This window comes from Anopheles gambiae, chromosome 2, assembly GCF_943734735.2.
Source record: "Anopheles gambiae chromosome 2, idAnoGambNW_F1_1, whole genome shotgun sequence".
NCBI lineage: Eukaryota > Metazoa > Arthropoda > Insecta > Diptera > Culicidae > Anopheles > Anopheles gambiae.
In genome coordinates this window covers 54,295,919-54,314,689 of record NC_064601.1, presented here as the reverse complement: position 1 = coordinate 54,314,689, position 18,771 = coordinate 54,295,919, and the positions used below count along the sequence as shown (strand labels likewise).

Here is an 18,771-nt window from a genome sequence, read left to right as displayed (position 1 = left end):
CCAGAATAGTTCAGAGATCTCAAATTAGTTTTTTCCAGCATCCCCTCTCTCACATCTCCCATATGGTCTAGTGGCTAGGATATCTGGCTTTCACCCAGAAGGCCCGGGTTCGATTCCCGGTATGGGAAAGAGCTTTTTTCCATCTGTTATTTAAAAAAATAAATAAATAAATAACAAATAAATTTATTTTTACGATTGCACTTTCATGGTGGATTATAGTTCAATTGCAAATATTTACTTAATTTCTCAACATTCTCTAGTACCAAAACAACTTTTTTGCCAAAAGAAACAATGTAATTAAATACTTCAATATTGATTAAAACATTTCTTTCCACAATCACAGGCTCTAGTAGTTTGATAGTAAATTCAAGTAAAGATCAAATTGTTATTATGTACTTTGCATCCACCTGTTACTATTTATCTAGATTGATTTGATTATAAATCATCACGGCCAGGCCATTGTTTCTCAACAAAGAAAAAAGTTTTATGCACGATATTTTAAGATCCACTCACCGACAGAAAAGCCCATCTGAGCCGCTGAACGCAATACAAATGCATGCTCATAGTTCCTGGTGCACAGTTCAGCATCAATATCTGGGATACGTTGCTTCAGATCATGGTAGTACTGTACCGGTACCCATCCATCCTTACTGCCATAATACAGCTTAATGCGCTGCTTGTTCTTGATGAGGGTATCCATATCCAGGTCCTTTACCTTTTCCATCTCATCAATTGCCAGGAACCATATTTTATCTATTACGCTGGGATTCATATACTTCAGACCGGTTCCTAGGTAGTACTTTGGTATTCCATCCACCAGATAGTACATGTAGATAATCCAAGTCCGGATAAACAAGGGCAGCATGTCGAACATTCGGTAAAACCATTGCCACACGCACCACATAGGATTAATGATTCTGGTCACTATGAAACCGTTCCTCGATTTGGCCATCCGTTCCAGGGTGGGAAAGAGAAAGTAGCAATGTTGAATGCGGTCGCTTATGTCAGGAACTTTGAGCAGTTCCAGCGCCATGTACGCTCCTATCGAGTGACCGATTAGATGAATTTTTACATCCTCGGGAACGTACTTCCGTATGAACTCTATCTTGTGCTGTAGCTGTCCTTTTAAGTTAAACATTTCTTCGTTCCCTTTCAATGCGGGCACCGGTTTCTTGTACGGGCTTTCATCTGCTTCATCGTGGCCCGCCTGACCTGTAGGAATGCGGCATAGCAGCAGTAGATAATGTTTAAAACAGCAAACAAATACAAATTAACATTATACTCACCTATTACCCACACTGGCAGTTCTTTGTTCAAGCACTCATATACGGTGGAGAGAAACTTCGTGTAAAAACCAGGCAGTCCTGGGTTACCGGTAATGCACAGCACGATTTCCTTCTGATCGCCAAGCGATTCTTCGATCCACTTACCCCACGTTAGTATATGGGTAGGGACTTTTGCGATGACTGGATAAGACTCTTGCATGATGCTTGCCGTATTGCCGGTTTGTCTGTACGGAGTAAAGGTCGACCGAACGGATGCAGCAGTGAGATGAGCTCGTCTTGCCACTCCGCAAAAAAGTTTACAATACATGAGCAATTATCTGTGGAACATACGAGGCTTTTGGAAAATCAAACTGTCAACTGAATAACAACAATATCGAGGTTTAGAGACAGCTCGTGTGAAAAATTCAGAATTTAACGCAAAAAAACTATTTTTCTCTTATTTAAGCTACAATGAATCAATTTGTAGGTTGAACACCTTTCAATTTAATTACATCATTTTCGGGGTGATTGCATTTTACATTTTTCCCACTTTCGTATATTTTTTTGGCAGGCAGATATTTAAACGCGCCTACCATTGCTCTATGTATCTTGTTCCGTGCAACTTGACGTTCGCTTGACAGACAGGCGTAGAAAATCCAAGCAAAACAAATCACGAATCACAAATTTTACATATCGGCCGATATCTGGAACTAAAGATACGTTTTTCACCGAACAATTCATACTGTAAAGGAGAAGCATGAGCGAGAATCCAAAAAATCAGAACGGCGAAGTGAAGCAAGAAAAGTCCGACTCGAATCATGGCGGCAACAGCAGCGGAGCGCAAGAAACCACACGCCAGGATAGCATCGAGCGGATCATGATGCGCAAACAAAAGGTACGGAAGGTCCATTTGTTCCTGTTAAGCTATTGCAGCTATTCCGTTGTGAACCCTGCTAACATACTGTGCATCTCGCATTCCCTTACAGGTTTATCAGTTACCGAGAAATCAAAAGCTGACCAAGCTTTCCATGTACTCTTCCTGTCAAGCAAACGAATGCCGCTGCAGTGGCTGGAAAACGCCGGAGGAGAATCGCCATAAAGATGTGGAGGTCGATTATTGCCCCGATTTCGCTGAAGAGTGCCGAAATCCAAACTGTAAGCACAGTCTTGAGACGCACATTCAGCATCTAGGTGATATTACCGAGGAACAGATGAACGAGCTGCTGGGGGCCATTGTGGATGTGGAAAATTTGTACATGAGCATGCTCCGGGAAACGGATACCGATACGAAGAAGGTATATGCTTATCTGTTCCGTTTGTTGCGGCAGTGCATTCTAACACGTACGCAGGCCGTTATACGAGGACCGCTAGGAGATCCTCCGTTTGAACAGCCCTCGATTTCCAAAGCAGTCACCAACTTCGTTATGCACAAGTAAGGCAAATAGTAGATGCTAATAGACAAGGAGAACCCACTCACATTATTTGTACCATTGTCTCCTTCGGCAGGTATGGTCATCTCCATCAGGCAGAACTGGACTCTATGACCGATGTTGCGAAGACGTTTCTGCACTGTCTAAATCATTGGAATTTTGAAGCACCGAGTGCGCGGCAGGATCTAGTTAGCCAGGAGGATGTTTCGAACTACAAAATTAACTACACACGGTGGCTGGTGTTCTGTCACGTGCCGGCTTTCTGCAGTTCACTGCGGCACTTTGAAACGTCTGTCGTTTTCGGCCGCACACTGCTAAAGGCCGTCTACCAGTACGTATACCAGCAGTTGCTGATGCGTTGTAAGATTGAGCGCGATCGAATGCCGCCGGAAAAACGTATCATGCTTACGCAGCTGCCCAAATTCCTCGAAGCACTTAAGCAGGAGGTAGTGAACGAAGATTCGCCAATCTGGTCGCCAAACTTTAAGCCAACGTCGTCGCTTCTGCTGCACAAAACCAAACGCCAGCACGAAGGATCGTCATTATCGGGGACAGGCAAGAAGATGGGAGATGCAAAGCGCTACAAAAAGGAATCAGACTGCGAGGATCTGTCCGATGATGTGGTAGCGCGTGCACTGAAGCGCATAAACGACAGCAACTACTCCAGCCGGGCGGAGGTCGTCTTTCCACCGAACGCACCTCGTGATGAAGCGGCTAAGGCAGAAGAAAATCGGCGAGAAATCGAATTCCATGTCGTTGGCAACTCGCTCACCAAACCGGTAACGAAACAATCAATGCTGTGGTTACTTGGACTACACAGCGTCTTTGCCCATCAGCTGCCAGGAATGCCCAGGGAGTACATCAGCCAGCTAGTGTTTGACCCGTATGTGTTGTTGTTTGGGCTTTTTGCCTTTTGTTTCAATACATGCGATGATGAATTAAACTTTAATGGTTCCTATTTATTTCTAGGAAACACAAAACGCTAGCCTTAATTAAAGAAGGTCGTCCGATTGGTGGAATATGTTTCAGAACATTCGTTTCGCAAGGCTTCACAGAAATTGTGTTCTGTGCAGTTACAAGCAGTGAACAGGTGAAGGGGTATGGTACGCATCTCATGAATCATTTGAAAGACTACAGTACTCAGCGTGGCATTAAACATTTCCTCACGTACGCTGATGAGTTTGCGATCGGGTACTTCAAGAAGCAAGGATTTTCCAAAGACATCAAGGTAGCGCGCCACGTGTACGCTGGTATGTTCATTATGTCTTTTTGTGCTAAATGAATGCGCTCTATTGATTACAATTTATTTTCTTTCTTTTATAGGATTCATAAAAGAATATGAAGGTGCAACGCTCATGCACTGCGAACTCCATCCCAGCTTAATTTACACGCAATTTAGCTCAGTCATTCGAAAGCAAAAGGAGATCGTAAAAGAATTGATCACTCAGCGGCAGCAGGAAGTGCAAAAGGTTCACCCTGGGCTGACCTGCTTTAAGGAAGGTGTTCGTAGTATACCTATCGAATCGATACCGGGTTTGCGAGAAGTAGGATGGAGACCGACATTCCGAGCACAGCGAACAGCTCGACCGCTAGAAGAATCGGCAGACCCGGATAAGCTGGCCAATTCGCTGAGCGGAGTTTTGCTTGCTGTTCGGCAGCATACAGCTGCATGGCCGTTCCTGAAGCCGGTCAATCAGGCGGAGGTGCCAGACTATTACGATCATATTAAATACCCGATGGATCTCAAAACGATGAATGAACGACTCAAGAATAAGTGAGTCAATGGCTGACAAACAAACAAAATGATCAATTTGACATGTGAACTTTTTTTTAGATATTACGTTACCAGACGGTTGTTCATGGCTGATATGGCCCGTATTTTTACCAATTGTCGTCTTTACAATTCACCGGAGACAGAATACTATCGGTAAGATGTTGCAAAACTATGATGCTGTCTCAAGTTAAATCGTATCCGGGGTCTTTCATATCAAAATCCTAATCAATCTTCTTCTTTTTTAAAAATTTATCGCTGATAGCTGCGCCAACACTCTCGAACGGTATTTTCAAACCAAAATGAAGGAAATCGGTCTGTGGGATAAATGATGTCCACTAAACAATCTCGATCGGGCAAACCTCCACGCAGCCAGCCAAGATGACGACGACGATGAAGACGAGGATGACAACGATCAGGACGACGAAGACAACGAAAATGATGATGACGAAGACGACACGAATTTTGACGTTAATGAAGGTCCTGCTAATCCTGGAACTATGAAACAGCAAGAGAGCATCAAAGGCACTCCCGTTCTAGTTGATGAACATCGGAAAACGATAAAGAAATCTTACGCCTCCGATGACCGTCGTTGTTTTGCCTACTCGTCGTATCACGGAAGCGTTTACTGTAAACCAGGTAGAAAGAGTAGTTACGGTAGAAAGAGTGTACCAGGTGCTGGTCCCACACGGCACGTTACCGTTACGGGGACCAGCACAGTGCCGGGTTTGCTATGTAAAGAAGACGGTACTAAAATGGCATCGGTTGTTTTAGATAGCGAAAGTGCAACCAATGAACGGGGAAGTACTGGACAGGGTAAATAATTTAGTTGATTGATTGAGCAGCGCGGAATTGAAGCTAATTCAGCATCGCAAAAATCTATCCAAAAAACATTTTAAAAGCAGTGTTCGTATTGTTCGGTACTTGTATTTATTGATTCCAGATGCAAACAATGAAAGTAATACTCGTACTCGTATAAGTAAATTGTACTTTTTAGATGAAAAAAACAGTTGCAAATAAAAGTTAATTATACGGTGTCGTAAACACTCACAGAATTTGTCTATAATTTTACATTAACAATATAATTTCACTATTTCATTAAGCCCTACGATCGAGTGTTTTCCGCACTATAATGAATTAATTACACCACTCTAAAGCGCTGTCGTCAAATCTTTAACGTCTAGTCACCGCCCATCAACATGATTGAGCTATCAAAGACAAGCTTCATGCTGACAATCGTTTAATTACCACTTCCGGACGTACCATTTTGTAGTGACGAAGTGTAAAACCGTGAGCGTTGCAAAACTGTTTAAAGTAACTATGGGTGCAGAAAAAAATGCTTCGTGACATTTAAAATGTTCTGTTTGCCATCAAGATACTCTCAGTTTAGTGTCAATCACAATTGAGTGAAAAGTAATCGCAGCAAGCGTGATATCAATTTCTTCCGATCATTGACAGTTCAGTGCAATATTCAGTGTTCGATCTCTATAAAACATGCCATAGTGCTATGCGAAACAATCTCATTTCCGTCCCGAGATGTCTTCCATAACGATATTGGCATCTGTAGTGTGTTGCAGCGTTATCTGCCTTTCATTATTACCGCAGTTAGTACACGTGAGTATTCCCAAATGTGTTTTTACGCTTTCTTTCGATACTTCACCACCTAATATAACAAATCCTGGTGTACCAAGAGCTACGCTCAACTGAAAAGTTGCTCGGCGAGGGTTCAGTAGGCAGAAACGACGGTCGTCTTGCTTACAAACGTCTCATTCCATCGTCGCATCATCACTGTGCCCCAGAGCTCTCCCACAAACACGAGACTAGCGCACAACAACCCATAGCCCAGTATGAAAAATGCACCCAAAAAGTGCCCCAATTCCAACCTAACCGCACCGTCGTCGATCTGATGCATCCGCGAACGCTCGATGTTTCGCATCACGTCCGTTGGCAGGTATCGAATGGCGGTTCGGATACCGAGATGGTATAGCAGACCCGACTGCTGAACCCGCAGGATGTACTCGTTCAGATTGGACCGCAACGGATTAGTGTTGGTTATCAGTGCCGCACAGTTCTGCGTGTAGACGTAGTCCTTCAGCGGCTGCAAGGTTGTCGAAACTTGCCGATCAAGAAAGTTACTTGGTGCAAAATTACCGTGCTGCGCTTGCTCGACAATAAATCCGCTGCCGCCCATGTGCGCGTATCGGTTCATCTCTTCCGGGCCGGCTGCAATGTAGGTCTTTTGAATTTGCTGTAAGTGAGGCTAGTTGGATGATCGATCTGTCATTAAATAGAAACTGTACCGCAAGGAAACTATTCTAACAACTTCAGCACGAAATTTGCTCTTACCTCAGACGCGTTCCAAATCTCCTCCAAACAGTACGGCGTGGGACCGAACCATTTCATGCCAGTCGCCGCAAAGTCAACGACAGTATCGATCGATTTTTCGTACTTCGGAACCGTCATGACGCTGGCAAGTCCGCCACTGTACAAATTGCTTACCATAAATCCGGCCAGCAGCAACGAGGCAAACAGGCACACGCACGACCATAGGTCAGTTCGAATGGGCGATGATTGTGCTACGAAGAAGCCAACCATCATAAGCACGGCATCGCTCAGCGTAAGCTGCTCAGAAATCAGATCTGATCGACCAGTCCACGGCTGATCGGTTGGAGCGGACAGTAGCAACAATCGAAGACGCACCGTACCCGCCAACCAAGTAGCTATAATGCCAACAAGAAATGTGACCATCACGGCAATCCATAGTGGCCATGAGAAGGAAAGAAACGGGGTACGCCAGTGCGGTAGCAGCTTCGGTTTCGGCACGAGCACGGTCACTCCAGATCGGCTGATGGTGGCGGTATAGGAGGAGAAGTTGTACGGCTTGAACCAAAGGTAGAATGCTCCAAAGGCAATGTCTGTGCGTCGTTCGGCAACATTGCCCATTAGACCAATTCCGGTACCATTCGGGTACACATCGCCCCACTCGTCTTCATCCTCTGTGGCGGTTGGGCGAAAGAGAGTAACAATTGATCAGCGCTGGAGCATTGGACCATACACGTGGTCGACGGAGAGGTTGAGTAGGTACCTGGGAACACCATAATGTTGCAATTACGACGCTCACAGTACGAAACTAGGAGCTGTAGTTCTGTGCCATCCAACCATATCGATCGTTTGCCTGTCGCGGAATCCAAGGCATTGCCAGTTTCTTGGTCCTGTTGCAAAAGGTCGTTAAATCAGCATATTTTTCCACTAACCTCACCGCTCATTTACCTACCAATCGCTCATAGCCCGTAAACGGCAAATAGTTGCACATGGACGTTCGCAACACGTAACCATTCAGATCTCTGGCTTTGTCTGGGAAAAAAGAGTGATTCTTCCAACTGGTCCATTTTACCGCGACTAGCTCCATAGCAACGTTCACGCTTCGCTCAAGTACATCTGATATTCTGACGACGGTGTTGTAGAGATCAGTAGGCCGTTCCTGCTCATCGTACACTACGATCAGGACGTTCGCCAATTCTGCATGGGCGAGAAAAACGTCATTAGTTGTTATCGCACAGTCCGAATGGTTCAAAATCACGTAACACCCCTTACCGCGAAATGCTTCGTGCACTCGCATACGATCGAATAAGTGCGTTTGGTTTCGCTTCGCTATCAGGAGGATCAAGCTTTTGTCCAACGATCGCTGGCGGGCCAAATCGTGCACCGGCATGTAAAGATCGAGAAAACGTTCAGCACCCTGTTCATCAACCACGAACGCTTGGCAGCCGTTGTCGATTGCGTGGAGCATACTGGTGTTCAATTCATCGTATAGCGACAGCACAATCCTGCTCAATGGTACATCTTGGAGAAAATCATTTCCAACCGTGCAGAAGCTGTAGTATTGCGAGTAATACTTAAGGATCAGAAAACGCATTAACACACTCATCGTCGGAATTGGAACACCACTGTTCAGCCCTAGCTGAGCCACTGTCGCTTCCATGCTGTGCTGGGAATCTACACTGAACCAGTCGGTCGAGCGAACTGGAGGAGTTTTTCGAGTAACGCTTACGCTAGTCGTATTACGATACTACTTGCTACGGCCGATTGCGTTATTTTAGCGTTTTTGTTTAAATATGTAGTTAGCGTACGACGCGCCATGTATAAGAAATGTCACAACTACCTATAATAACATAATCAATGCTGATTGTCTACTACAAGAGCGCAGGGAGTCCTTTGCCTTTTTTCACGATACAGTTACGGGTATTCAGGGGTTCAGGACATAGAGTCAATTACATTGCTTTGTTTAAGGTAGAATCGGTGCAATGCTGGCGCATGATAATTTCTGATGATCCGATAGCATTATGGATGCCTATGTTATTAGTGTAGTCACTTATTCAAATTACGGCATGTAGTGATCCAGTTGTTGCAGATTTTTAAACCGCACACAGCAGTGCGTGACACGCAATCATGGCAGTTTGCGTTGTATGCATTAAAAATTAAATTAAATTCGTTGATCGGAAGGAATTCAGTGACAATATAATAATTAGTCTATGTTTACATTTCAATCCATTGTAGAGCATCACACAGGAACAGTTGGAGAAAACAGCCCGGACCTTCCGACAGGTTTGCCAGCCGAAGCATAAAATATCGGACGGTACCAATTAATCACGCGACGGTATACGACTCAGTAACCAAAAGCTCATATTTTTTCCATTTCCACATTTTCCATTTCTTCTTTATACACTCTGTACGTTCTTGTAGAAGTAGCAGATGCAGTTAATCGTGGTGTGTTTGCTGATACGAAAGATTTTAAATGCTATGTGAGTTGTCTGCTGGACATTATGCAGGTGGCGCGAAAGGGAAAGGTGAACTACGAAAAATCGCTCAAACAAATTGATACGATGCTTCCGGACCACATGAAGCCGGCGTTTCGGGCCGGATTAGAAGCTTGCAAATCGGCCGGTATGTTGAGGTGGATCGACTGTTTGTCACATTGATATTGAAGTTTTATCTTTCGCCATCTTCTGTTCTGTTGATTTGCAGCCCAAGGAGTTAAGGACCACTGTGAGGCGGCCGCAATACTGTTGCAGTGCTTTTACAAGAACAATCCAAAATTTGTTTTTCCATAGCGGACAATGGACAGGGAAATATATTGTATATTTTATAATTATAGTCATTATGTTGTTTTAATGCTCTTGGTAAATGAGGAAACCTTAAGATGCTTCACATTAGATTGAAATTAACTATGTTGTAATTTACCAGCAAGACCTTTGCTCAAGACTCTTTGATAAACTTTCGCCGTCTGTTCTAGTGCGGCTTTCTAGAAATGAGCCACAACACTTTATTATTATCAGCACGAGCCCGTTTAATCCTATTTGCTTTAGCTCAGTCGCACGAATGAAACTCATCACTGCTTGCGTGCTGTGATTTAGCTCCCTCTATTTTGAACTCTCTCCTTCGATCCTCTGATCAGCGATCTCGTAACTCACGCACATCCTTCCACGCACATATCATACGAAAGCCGTCGATTGCTATTGCTGAATGGTCAGGTGGACAGAATGGCTAAGTTAGGCTATCAGTTCATACCCAGTTGCCGCTAGACATTTTCATCGAAAGTCCAAGAGACATCGTAAGAGTTGAAGAGCATGCGGTAGTGATGGGTCATACGACTACATTAACGGATCGACTCGGAATGGGGTGCAGCTAGGCCGGAATCGATTCAAAAATGCAACAAGTACGATAGGTTCAGTAGGTTCAGCAAAGCATATCTTCACCATATTTATGGATGATGTCACTTTCGCACTACCTCCTGGTAGTATCATAGTTTACGCAGCCATCAAGTTACGGTTTTTTACAAGAATGCCTTGAGTTGTTCTTGTTCCTGGCGCAAACGTAATGGTCTGATGGTGTGTATCCAAAAATGCAGCTGTATTTCTGTTATGTTCTGCACTTTTGTTTTTGAATATTTTATTTACACTCATACAAAATAAATAATACAACACAATTAACAATCACAATGAAACGTATACTGTACGGGGGCCGCGCACCAGCCGCACCGAGAGCCCCTGCCGAGAGCTCCTGCTCGATCGGCTCGCTAACACACTCTGCTCGGCGCTCGGCACACACTTAGCCTTGCGCTGCTTAGTGTGTGCGACAGTTTTGCGTGACACACTGTCGTCCTCCTGGACGTTGACCGGTGGCAGCGCAACTGCCACGGCAAGTCCAGGGGTCGGCACGGCTGCTCACAACAATTTCATTCTCCTGAGGGAGGTACCCACTTTCAGCAAATGTTGGTTTAGACCTTGGTGTTGGTGTTACAACTGCTAATGCTGTGCAATAAATTTCACAAATCCAACTGAAATAGGAATTTCCAAGAAACCTGCCCAAAAAGAGTGCCATAGAGTCCAATTTCCATCATATGAAGTTCACTTCCCATAAGAAAAAGTCTAGGAAGTATCCTACAACTATGAGAACCCCCTGGAAAACCCTTTAACGCACAGTGCCTTTTCATCGGTGGTCTTCTCAACGGTGCCATCGACTCACAGTTTCTGTTGTCCCGCATCAATATTTTTGCACCATCAGCTTCGAACCAGTGCTGGTCGGTCAGACCTGTGGGAGCGATTGAAAGACGATGTACACCGTTCTAAGAGTGAACTAAGACAAACTACATTTATTGGATATTCAGTGTAACCACGGTTGTTGTAACCAATGGCTACCTGATTACAACTAAGAGATTGCTACAAGCAATCCACCACAGAGTCCCCCTCAGTTACGCCAAGAACCGAATTCGGTGACCGGATGGCGTAACTTTTGTTCTACCATCATCCTCATTCGAATCCTTTTCGCAAATATCTTCTTCTTCTTCTTCATTGGCACAACAACTGCTGTCGGCCAAGGCCTACCTGTACCAGTGGGCCTACCTGTACTAGTGAGTGAAGTGAGCTTGGATTTCAGTGATTTATTGCTACCATAGCAGGATAATCAGTCCTACACGTATGGGGGCACGGTATATTTCGGACTTGAACCCATGACGGGCATGTTGTTACGTCGTACGTGTTGACGACTGTACCACTAGACCGGTCCTTTCCCAAATATATAATACGATCAATCGAAATTCTTCCTTTCTCATCGTCCATATTTATGTCCATATTTGATATTTGATATTTGTTTATTTAAATTTTTTTTGTGGCCCTCTCGAAGCGGGGTTACAAATAACGTATACAAGTAGCGGAATTTGGGGCAAGTGTGCCACCTCAAGCATTTCAAGTTATAACTCACTAAAACGTGTTTTTCAAAAGCCGATTTGAATCTCAAAACCATTTTACATCTATTTCCTCACTTATAAATGAGTTTCGCTTGAAAAAAGTGCAAACAAAACAGTTTTTGAAGCGTTTTAAAAAGGGTCCAAAAAGACGTTGTTTTTTGGGCTATGGGGCAAGAGTGCCACTCGTATGGGGCAAGACGGCCACCTGGTTAAAATAACCGTATTTCTTAGATAATTGGAAATTATTACGTTTGTACCACTAGTGTATGTATTCCTACATGTCTTGAGTCACCAATGAACCCCTTTTCATCAAAAACTGTATCGCAATATGGGTTGTTGCTGGTCTGTTTTTCCGGAGTAGAATCCGCTCGTAAAAGCGCACCATCCCGCTGAACGCTACAACAATGTTTACATTTTTGACAGAAAGATGGTGGCACACTTGCCCCAAATAGAGATGGCTCTTTTGCCCCAAAAGTTGTATCTTTTTTTAAATTGAATTTTTCAGTGACAAAAAGAAAGTTTTTTTCAACTAACCCCACAAAAAATTTTACGTTTTCTTAGCTATGCGGTGGTGTAAATATTTTCTCGGTTGATTGTTCGCATAATTTTTGAGAGCTTATTTGGTTGGATTAAAAAATTATAATATTCTGCTCAATTTTGAAAATCAACATAAATCAGTTCAACACAATGGGAAATTTCGATTGGTCTATATGAAATTGTCGGCTCAGTATACCTAGTCATTGGAAAGCAACCAACTGTATACACAATTGATCATTAAACTAAAGTTTTTAAGGAAAAATGCTTGGTGGAAAAAATGCTGGACCGTGAATCTGTTGATCTGACCGGTCGCGGATCGAAAACCTCAACGCAGGCGCAAAGCGACGTGAAGCCGCGGTAGTTACGGGCGCTAGATTTGTCTCCTTTTTAGATATACTTTTCATGCCTTTCGATAATTTGAAAAGGTCTCTTGGGTGTGTAAGGCACCGCTTGATTGAATCGATTCGCACAATAACGCTTTTGCAACTTTGCACGTCCTTCGGAACAAATGTCGATCGTTTGGCATGATGCGAGTTTCTATTTGGTTCGATTTGTTGCATGGTACGGCAAAGCAGTTTGGTAAACTCTGAACAACATATTTCGGTCTTCGAGGGTTCCAAAAAATCGCCAGGAGTTCGTAGTGGCTGTCCGTATGTCATCTCTGCGACAGAACAATCGATATCTTATCTGATAGCAGTTCGCAAACCGAGCAGGACCAACGGCAGTTTATCGCACCAACGTTTCAAATCGACACAGGTGAGCGACGTATTTAAGGCCGTTAGCTTCGGGATGATACGCTGTAGTATGAATATGGAGAGTCCCAAGAAGCCGTGCCAGTTCCGCGAACAATTCGGATTTAAATTGTCGTCCTTGATCTGTCGTGATTGTTTCTGGAACATCAAACCGAGAAATCCGACGTTTACAAATTGCTTTAGCGACTGTTTCTGCTCGCATATCTGGCAAAGGAACTGCTTCCGACCAACCACTAAACCGGTCGATCATCGTTAATAAGTACCACTTTCCGTTCGACGTCGGAACTCGTCCAACCAAATCGATATGAACGTGACGGAAACAACTTTTGGGAAGCTCGAATTCGTTGCGCGCCGCAGATGTATGCGGATGGATTGTCGTTTACACCGGTTGTCGTTGGCAACCGATAGAAGATCTGACGAAGCGGGAGACGTCTCGATTCATTGAGGGCCAAACGAACCTTCGTGCATCCATTTTTCCCGTTGTTCGAACACCAGGATGAGAAAGGAAATGGATGTTGCGAATAACTTGTAACCGTAACTTCTCTGGTACACACGGTCTAACATGTACGATACCCGACAAACAACACTATACAGCAATTTATCAGTTGAAATAGATGAACTTAAATTCATGCAAATTCATTGATGTAGTTCGATCAGCAAGTAGCTTCTGTAGTTCTGGATCGTCTTGCTGCGCTTTCGATAATAATTTAAAATCCAATGTTGAAGGAGCTGAGATGGTGTTGACTCTGCATAATGCGTTTGCAGCAGATTTGTCACTAATGAGCCGAATATTTTTTTGTGAAACTCGAAATGTACAGCAAATATCGTTAGAACCCTTCATGAGGAAGGGTTTATCGAATTAGAATTCAGAGCATACATGAGCGGACGATGATCAGTATAAATAGTGAATTCTCTCTCTTCCACGAGATGTCGAAAATACTGCACCGCTAATTTCATGGCTGTTAACTCACGACCGAAGACGGAATACTTTATTGTGAAGGAGAAAATTTCTGCGAGAAGAACCCCAGCGGTTGCCATGCGTCAGCGACATATTGATGTAGAGTAGCTCCTGCCGCTGTATCCGAAGCAGCAATCATCAGCAGTGTTATTAGCGGTGACGTTTTTCCACATGAAATTGCCTACTTTGACACGGTTTGATGATTCGCATTCAGTTTTCACTCTTTCATTCTACAGTCATGTCAAAAAATGTCGTTTGATTCGACGACATTCATTTGACTTTCATTTTCGAGTGCACTACATCGCATTCTCCCTTGTGTAAACCTCGAATTTTACTAATTTGAACTAAACGTTGAACTTATAAAAGGCACAAAATCGGAAGGCAGAAGAATTAACAGAAGGCTGAAGGTGTTGTCAGTACAACGATCCGTAAACGAATAATCTTTATTTTTGACATTCGGATTATCGCACAGTTGTCGCGGTGACGGTCATATTCCGATCCGGCACTATGGTCTAATTAGGGGTCAAATCTCCAGGGTACTACAGCTCGGCCATCCTAACCAACAAATTGACCTCAATTTATGTGTAAATATATTAGTAATTCAAATTTCGTTAACGGTTTCATACGGCTCACTCCATTTCTTCAACTTGTTTGATTCTAATATACCATCATATGGCATCTGAGTTATTGGACAGCCCTCAATGTCCCTAATGACATAGCGATCGTTAGGCAATACCTTATGGACTATGTACGGACCTTTATATTTAGGAATCAACTTCTTATTCTGCTGAGTGTTGCCATCAATGTTCCGCATTACTACATAATCTCCAACTTCATATTTAGCTGCTGGTTTATGATTTTTACGAAAATATGCTTCATTGGTAAGCTGAGATTTAATTATATTTGCCGATGCTTCAGCCCGAATGTCGCTTAAATCATTTAGTGTACTTCCACGACGCTCGTCTAAAAACTCCGTTAGTTCATCAATTAAATGACCCCGTTGTTCAATACCAAACAGGAGAACTGAGGGTGAAAACTTCGTACTGGCGTGCTTTGAATTATTCAACGCATATTCAGCATCCAGTAAATGCAAATTCCAATCATCGTGATCATAAGAGTCCGAAAGTTTGGTGAGGATGGGTCGAAGTACGCGGTTAACCCTTTCGACTTGTCCGTTTGCTTGTGGTGAACCAGTAGCGTTGAGTACATGCTGTACCTCATTTGACCTAAGGAAATTTTCGAACTGGTTGGACGTGAAGCAGGTACCTCGGTCACTAATTATCCGTTTGGATCGGCTGTAATAGGAAATGTATTGTTTGAGAGCATTGCATACTTCCTGACTTCCAGTGGAACGAGTCGCGTATAGCTTAGTAAATTTCGTAAATGCGTCTATCACAACTAATATATACTTCTTTTTGGATTTCGTAAGAGGTAGTGGTCCCAGGTGATCAATGTGAAGTGTGTCAAAAGGTTGGGGAGCTTTCGGTATACTGTGGATGTTCTGATTATTAGTTCTAGTGGGAGCTGAATATATGATACATTTCAAACAATTCTTGATGAAAGACTCAACTCTATTCCGCATAGAAGGAAACCAATAATAACAGCTAATTTTTGAAATTGTTTTGTCAACCGATAAGTGACCTATTTTCTCATGTGTGTGGCGGATGATATTATCTACCATCTCGCGGGGGACATAAAACTGAAGCTCTTTTGAGGGTGACTCATGATATACGAAACCATCTTGCAAAACATATCCAGGTAAATTTTCCAGTTCTAGTTGGGACCTAATGCTTTCAATAGTAGGATCACGAGATTGGGCTAGCTGTAGTTGGAAGTCAATATCAAGTTCACTTATAGCACCAATTGCTTCAGTCCGGCTCAGAGCAACCACGTGGGCCATAGAGGAACCTGAGCGATGCTGAATAGTATAGTCATAATTCTTGAGGAATAGGGACCACCGGGCAATCTTCGCAGAAGTGTTACGATTTTTCAGCGTTTGTACAAGAGAATTGCAATCCGTGATTTTGTTTAAGGGTAATCCATGGACGTACGAGTGGAACCTTTTCAACGCATATATTACGGATAGAGTTTCCAACTCGTAGCTATGAAGTTTTGATTCTTCTTTAGAGGTGGTTTTAGAAAAATATGCTATTGGGTGAAGTTTCCCATCATTCTGTTTTTGGAATAAGACTGCACCAAAACCGAATGAGCTCGCTTCGCAATGCAGCTCCGTCTCATATTTGGGATTAAATATAGCCAAGACAGGAGACTGGACAAGTTTTTGACGAAGGGTTTGAAATGCTTGGATGCAGGAATTATCAAAATCAAATGGCACATCTTTCTGAAGAAGATTTGTAAGAGGTTTAGATATATGAGAAAATGATGGAACGAACCTACGGAAGTAAGAAAAGAGCCCTAAACATCTTCTTAACTGTTTGACATTAGTGGGCATAGGAAAGTTATATATTGATGTAAGGTGTTTTCCACTAGGTCGTATACCAGAGGCACAGGCTTCGTATCCAAGATATTCCAAATTAGTGTGGGCAAATTTACATTTATCAATGCGCAGTTCAAGTCCATTTTGTTTAAGTTTCTCGAGAACAGAACTCAACGTCTCAAGATGAGAGTGAAAGTCATTAGAAGCTATTATGATGTCGTCCAAGTAGACAACTAATTTCTCGGAATCTATAAATTCGCGTAATATTGAATTTATGAATCTCTGAAATTCCGCGGGGGCATTTTTAAGCCCAAAAGGCATCTTTAAATATTCATATTGCCCATCAGGTGTTACGAAGGAGGTGTACTTAATTGAGCTTTCATCCATCTTTACCTGATGGAAACCGCTTTTTAAATCAAGCAAACTAAATACACTTTTACCACTCAGGTGTTCGAGGCATGTCTCAATTAACGGTAATGGAAAATTATCCCTTACTGTTATTTTATTCAGGGGCCTGTAATCGACGCACATACGCACTTCACCACTTTTTTTTCTAACTAGCACAAGGGGAGAAGCGTATGGGGAATTGCTTGGTTGAATGACTTTATCATTTAACAATTGATTTACTATCTGTCGCACTTGATTCCTCTCCCCATAGGAAAGTCTACGTGGCTTTGCATAAATAGGGGTATCATGAACGAGATTAATTTTCATGGAATACTGAGGATATTCTATATTCTCAATAGGATAGTTAGTGTAGCAATGATCAAATGCGGACAAAATGGCTGCAGACTCTTTAGGCGAAAGTTGCTTCCCGATATCTAATTCAAGGGGGCTGTCAAATATCTCCGACACACAAATGTGGCTAAAAGGATCACCTACATCAAGGGACTTAACAGGTTTTGGTATCTTTTCGAAATCTGAATTATCCTCCGGTTCGCGAGCATAATGTACGGGAATCATACTTGGATAGTGTGTAAGAAAGATTCTAAATTTTCATAAAGGTCACGACCTATTATGAATGGCCAAGGCATACTTCTAGCAGGTAAAATGATAAGCGAGTGTGTCACACTAATATTACGAATTATGATCCTGCACTCCACTCGACCTAACGTTGTGAGCATAGTATTTCCTAATCCTCAGTACCCAGAAGGGGTAGGTTGATGCGGAAAGTTACCTGGTACTACATTGTCTGCTATTAGACTTACAGGGCTGCCTGTATCAAAAAGTGATCGTAAAAACGTTTGTTCGCTCCATGTACAATTGTGTTCATTAAAATAGCAGTATGCCACACATTAGAATACTGACACCGGTTTTTGTATATATATGATCTACGATTTGATCTCTTATCACCTGAGAATGTAGTAGTGTCATCTCACGTTTCAAAGAAGTACTATCATTTATATTCCCGTCTCTTTCTATTGGCTGGGGCTCGTGTTGGCTTATTGAAACAGGTTTGCAGTTGATCAGGTAATGAAATGGCACCAGATTGGGTATTTCAACAAGACAATGACCCTAAGCACACTAGCAAACGAGCTAAGTCTTGGTTTATTGCGAATAACATCGATGTTATGGAGTGGCCAGCGCAGTCTCCAGACCTCAATCCTATTGAGCATTTATGGAAGGACATAAAATACGCGGTTTCTGAAGCTAACCCTAGAAATTTGGAAGATTTATGGAAAGTAGTTCGAGACTCATGGAAGGCTATACCTGATTCCCGTTGCCAGTCATTAGTTGATTCTATGCCGGCAAGGTGTGCTGCTGTTATTAAAAATAAAGGAAATGCTTCAGGATACTAATGGTTAAACATGAAAAAAGGAACATAATGTTATGAATTAACACGAAAAAAAAATTATTGAGCACAATTTAAATTAAAAAAAGTATTACTTACTTACTTATCCGGCTTAAAACTTAAAGCTACTTAAAAGTATAATTCTAATAATTTTTTTCAATACTGCTATTATTTTGAACACAGCCTTTTGAAGCTTTTTTGAAATAACTTGAAAATAAAAATAAAGTAAAATAAAAAGGGATGCAAATTAGTAAGATTGTACAGTGGCCGGCAATATAAAGTGGCCACTACTTACAATGTTACATTTTTTACATTTTTTCCGTGAAAAATGAAGTTATTGTACTGCTTTATTTTTTGAAACATTGCTCGTGATATGCTTAAGAATGCGCAGTACCATAGCATGACAAAAATGAGAAGTTTGCTTCAAGAAAAAATATTTTTTTCCAAAATTGATCAAAATCACTGTGCCAAAATAAAGTGCCCACTTTATGTATTCTACAGAAAATATTTTTCTGAACAAATATAACAGCAAACTTATAATTTATATGCGTTTCCCTCGCATTCTTTACATGTTCGAGGACCA

At 42.4% G+C, this 18,771-nt stretch overlaps 4 protein-coding genes and 1 non-coding gene across 5 annotated transcripts; 3 read left to right on the top strand and 2 right to left on the bottom strand.

Annotated features, from left to right (window-relative positions):
• Nucleotides 1-56: 56 nt before the first annotated feature.
• Nucleotides 57-128, top strand: Trnae-uuc (transfer RNA glutamic acid (anticodon UUC)). The gene has a single exon. It is a non-coding gene; the product is annotated as a tRNA-Glu (tRNA).
• A 225-nt stretch (nucleotides 129-353) lies between these two features.
• Nucleotides 354-1,647, bottom strand: LOC1274579 (lipid droplet-associated hydrolase). Its single transcript, XM_313722.5, has 2 exons — nucleotides 1,287-1,647; nucleotides 354-1,212 (listed from the first exon to the last, which is right to left on the bottom strand). Exons 1-2 carry the CDS (start codon nucleotides 1,591-1,593, stop codon nucleotides 485-487), a joined length of 1,035 nt encoding a protein of 344 aa, XP_313722.4. The 5' UTR covers nucleotides 1,594-1,647; the 3' UTR covers nucleotides 354-484.
• Nucleotides 1,648-1,841: 194 nt separating this feature from the next.
• LOC1274578 (histone acetyltransferase KAT2A) lies at nucleotides 1,842-5,518 on the top strand. The gene is made up of 7 exons (XM_313721.5): nucleotides 1,842-2,160; nucleotides 2,252-2,697; nucleotides 2,772-3,578; nucleotides 3,665-3,945; nucleotides 4,019-4,469; nucleotides 4,530-4,622; nucleotides 4,732-5,518. The coding sequence occupies exons 1-7, from the start codon at nucleotides 2,023-2,025 to the stop codon at nucleotides 4,796-4,798; spliced, it is 2,283 nt and encodes a 760-aa protein (XP_313721.4). The 5' UTR covers nucleotides 1,842-2,022; the 3' UTR covers nucleotides 4,799-5,518.
• A 294-nt stretch (nucleotides 5,519-5,812) lies between these two features.
• On the top strand, nucleotides 5,813-9,624 carry LOC5668372 (general odorant-binding protein 72). The gene is made up of 4 exons (XM_061642717.1): nucleotides 5,813-6,080; nucleotides 9,024-9,102; nucleotides 9,210-9,410; nucleotides 9,492-9,624. The coding sequence occupies exons 1-4, from the start codon at nucleotides 6,003-6,005 to the stop codon at nucleotides 9,575-9,577; spliced, it is 444 nt and encodes a 147-aa protein (XP_061498701.1). The 5' UTR covers nucleotides 5,813-6,002; the 3' UTR covers nucleotides 9,578-9,624.
• On the bottom strand, nucleotides 5,874-9,142 carry LOC11175711 (ionotropic receptor 21a). The gene is made up of 5 exons (XM_061642716.1): nucleotides 8,061-9,142; nucleotides 7,741-7,985; nucleotides 7,552-7,678; nucleotides 6,813-7,462; nucleotides 5,874-6,726 (listed from the first exon to the last, which is right to left on the bottom strand). Exons 1-5 carry the CDS (start codon nucleotides 8,446-8,448, stop codon nucleotides 6,193-6,195), a joined length of 1,944 nt encoding a protein of 647 aa, XP_061498700.1. The 5' UTR covers nucleotides 8,449-9,142; the 3' UTR covers nucleotides 5,874-6,192.
• Nucleotides 9,625-18,771: the final 9,147 nt, after the last annotated feature.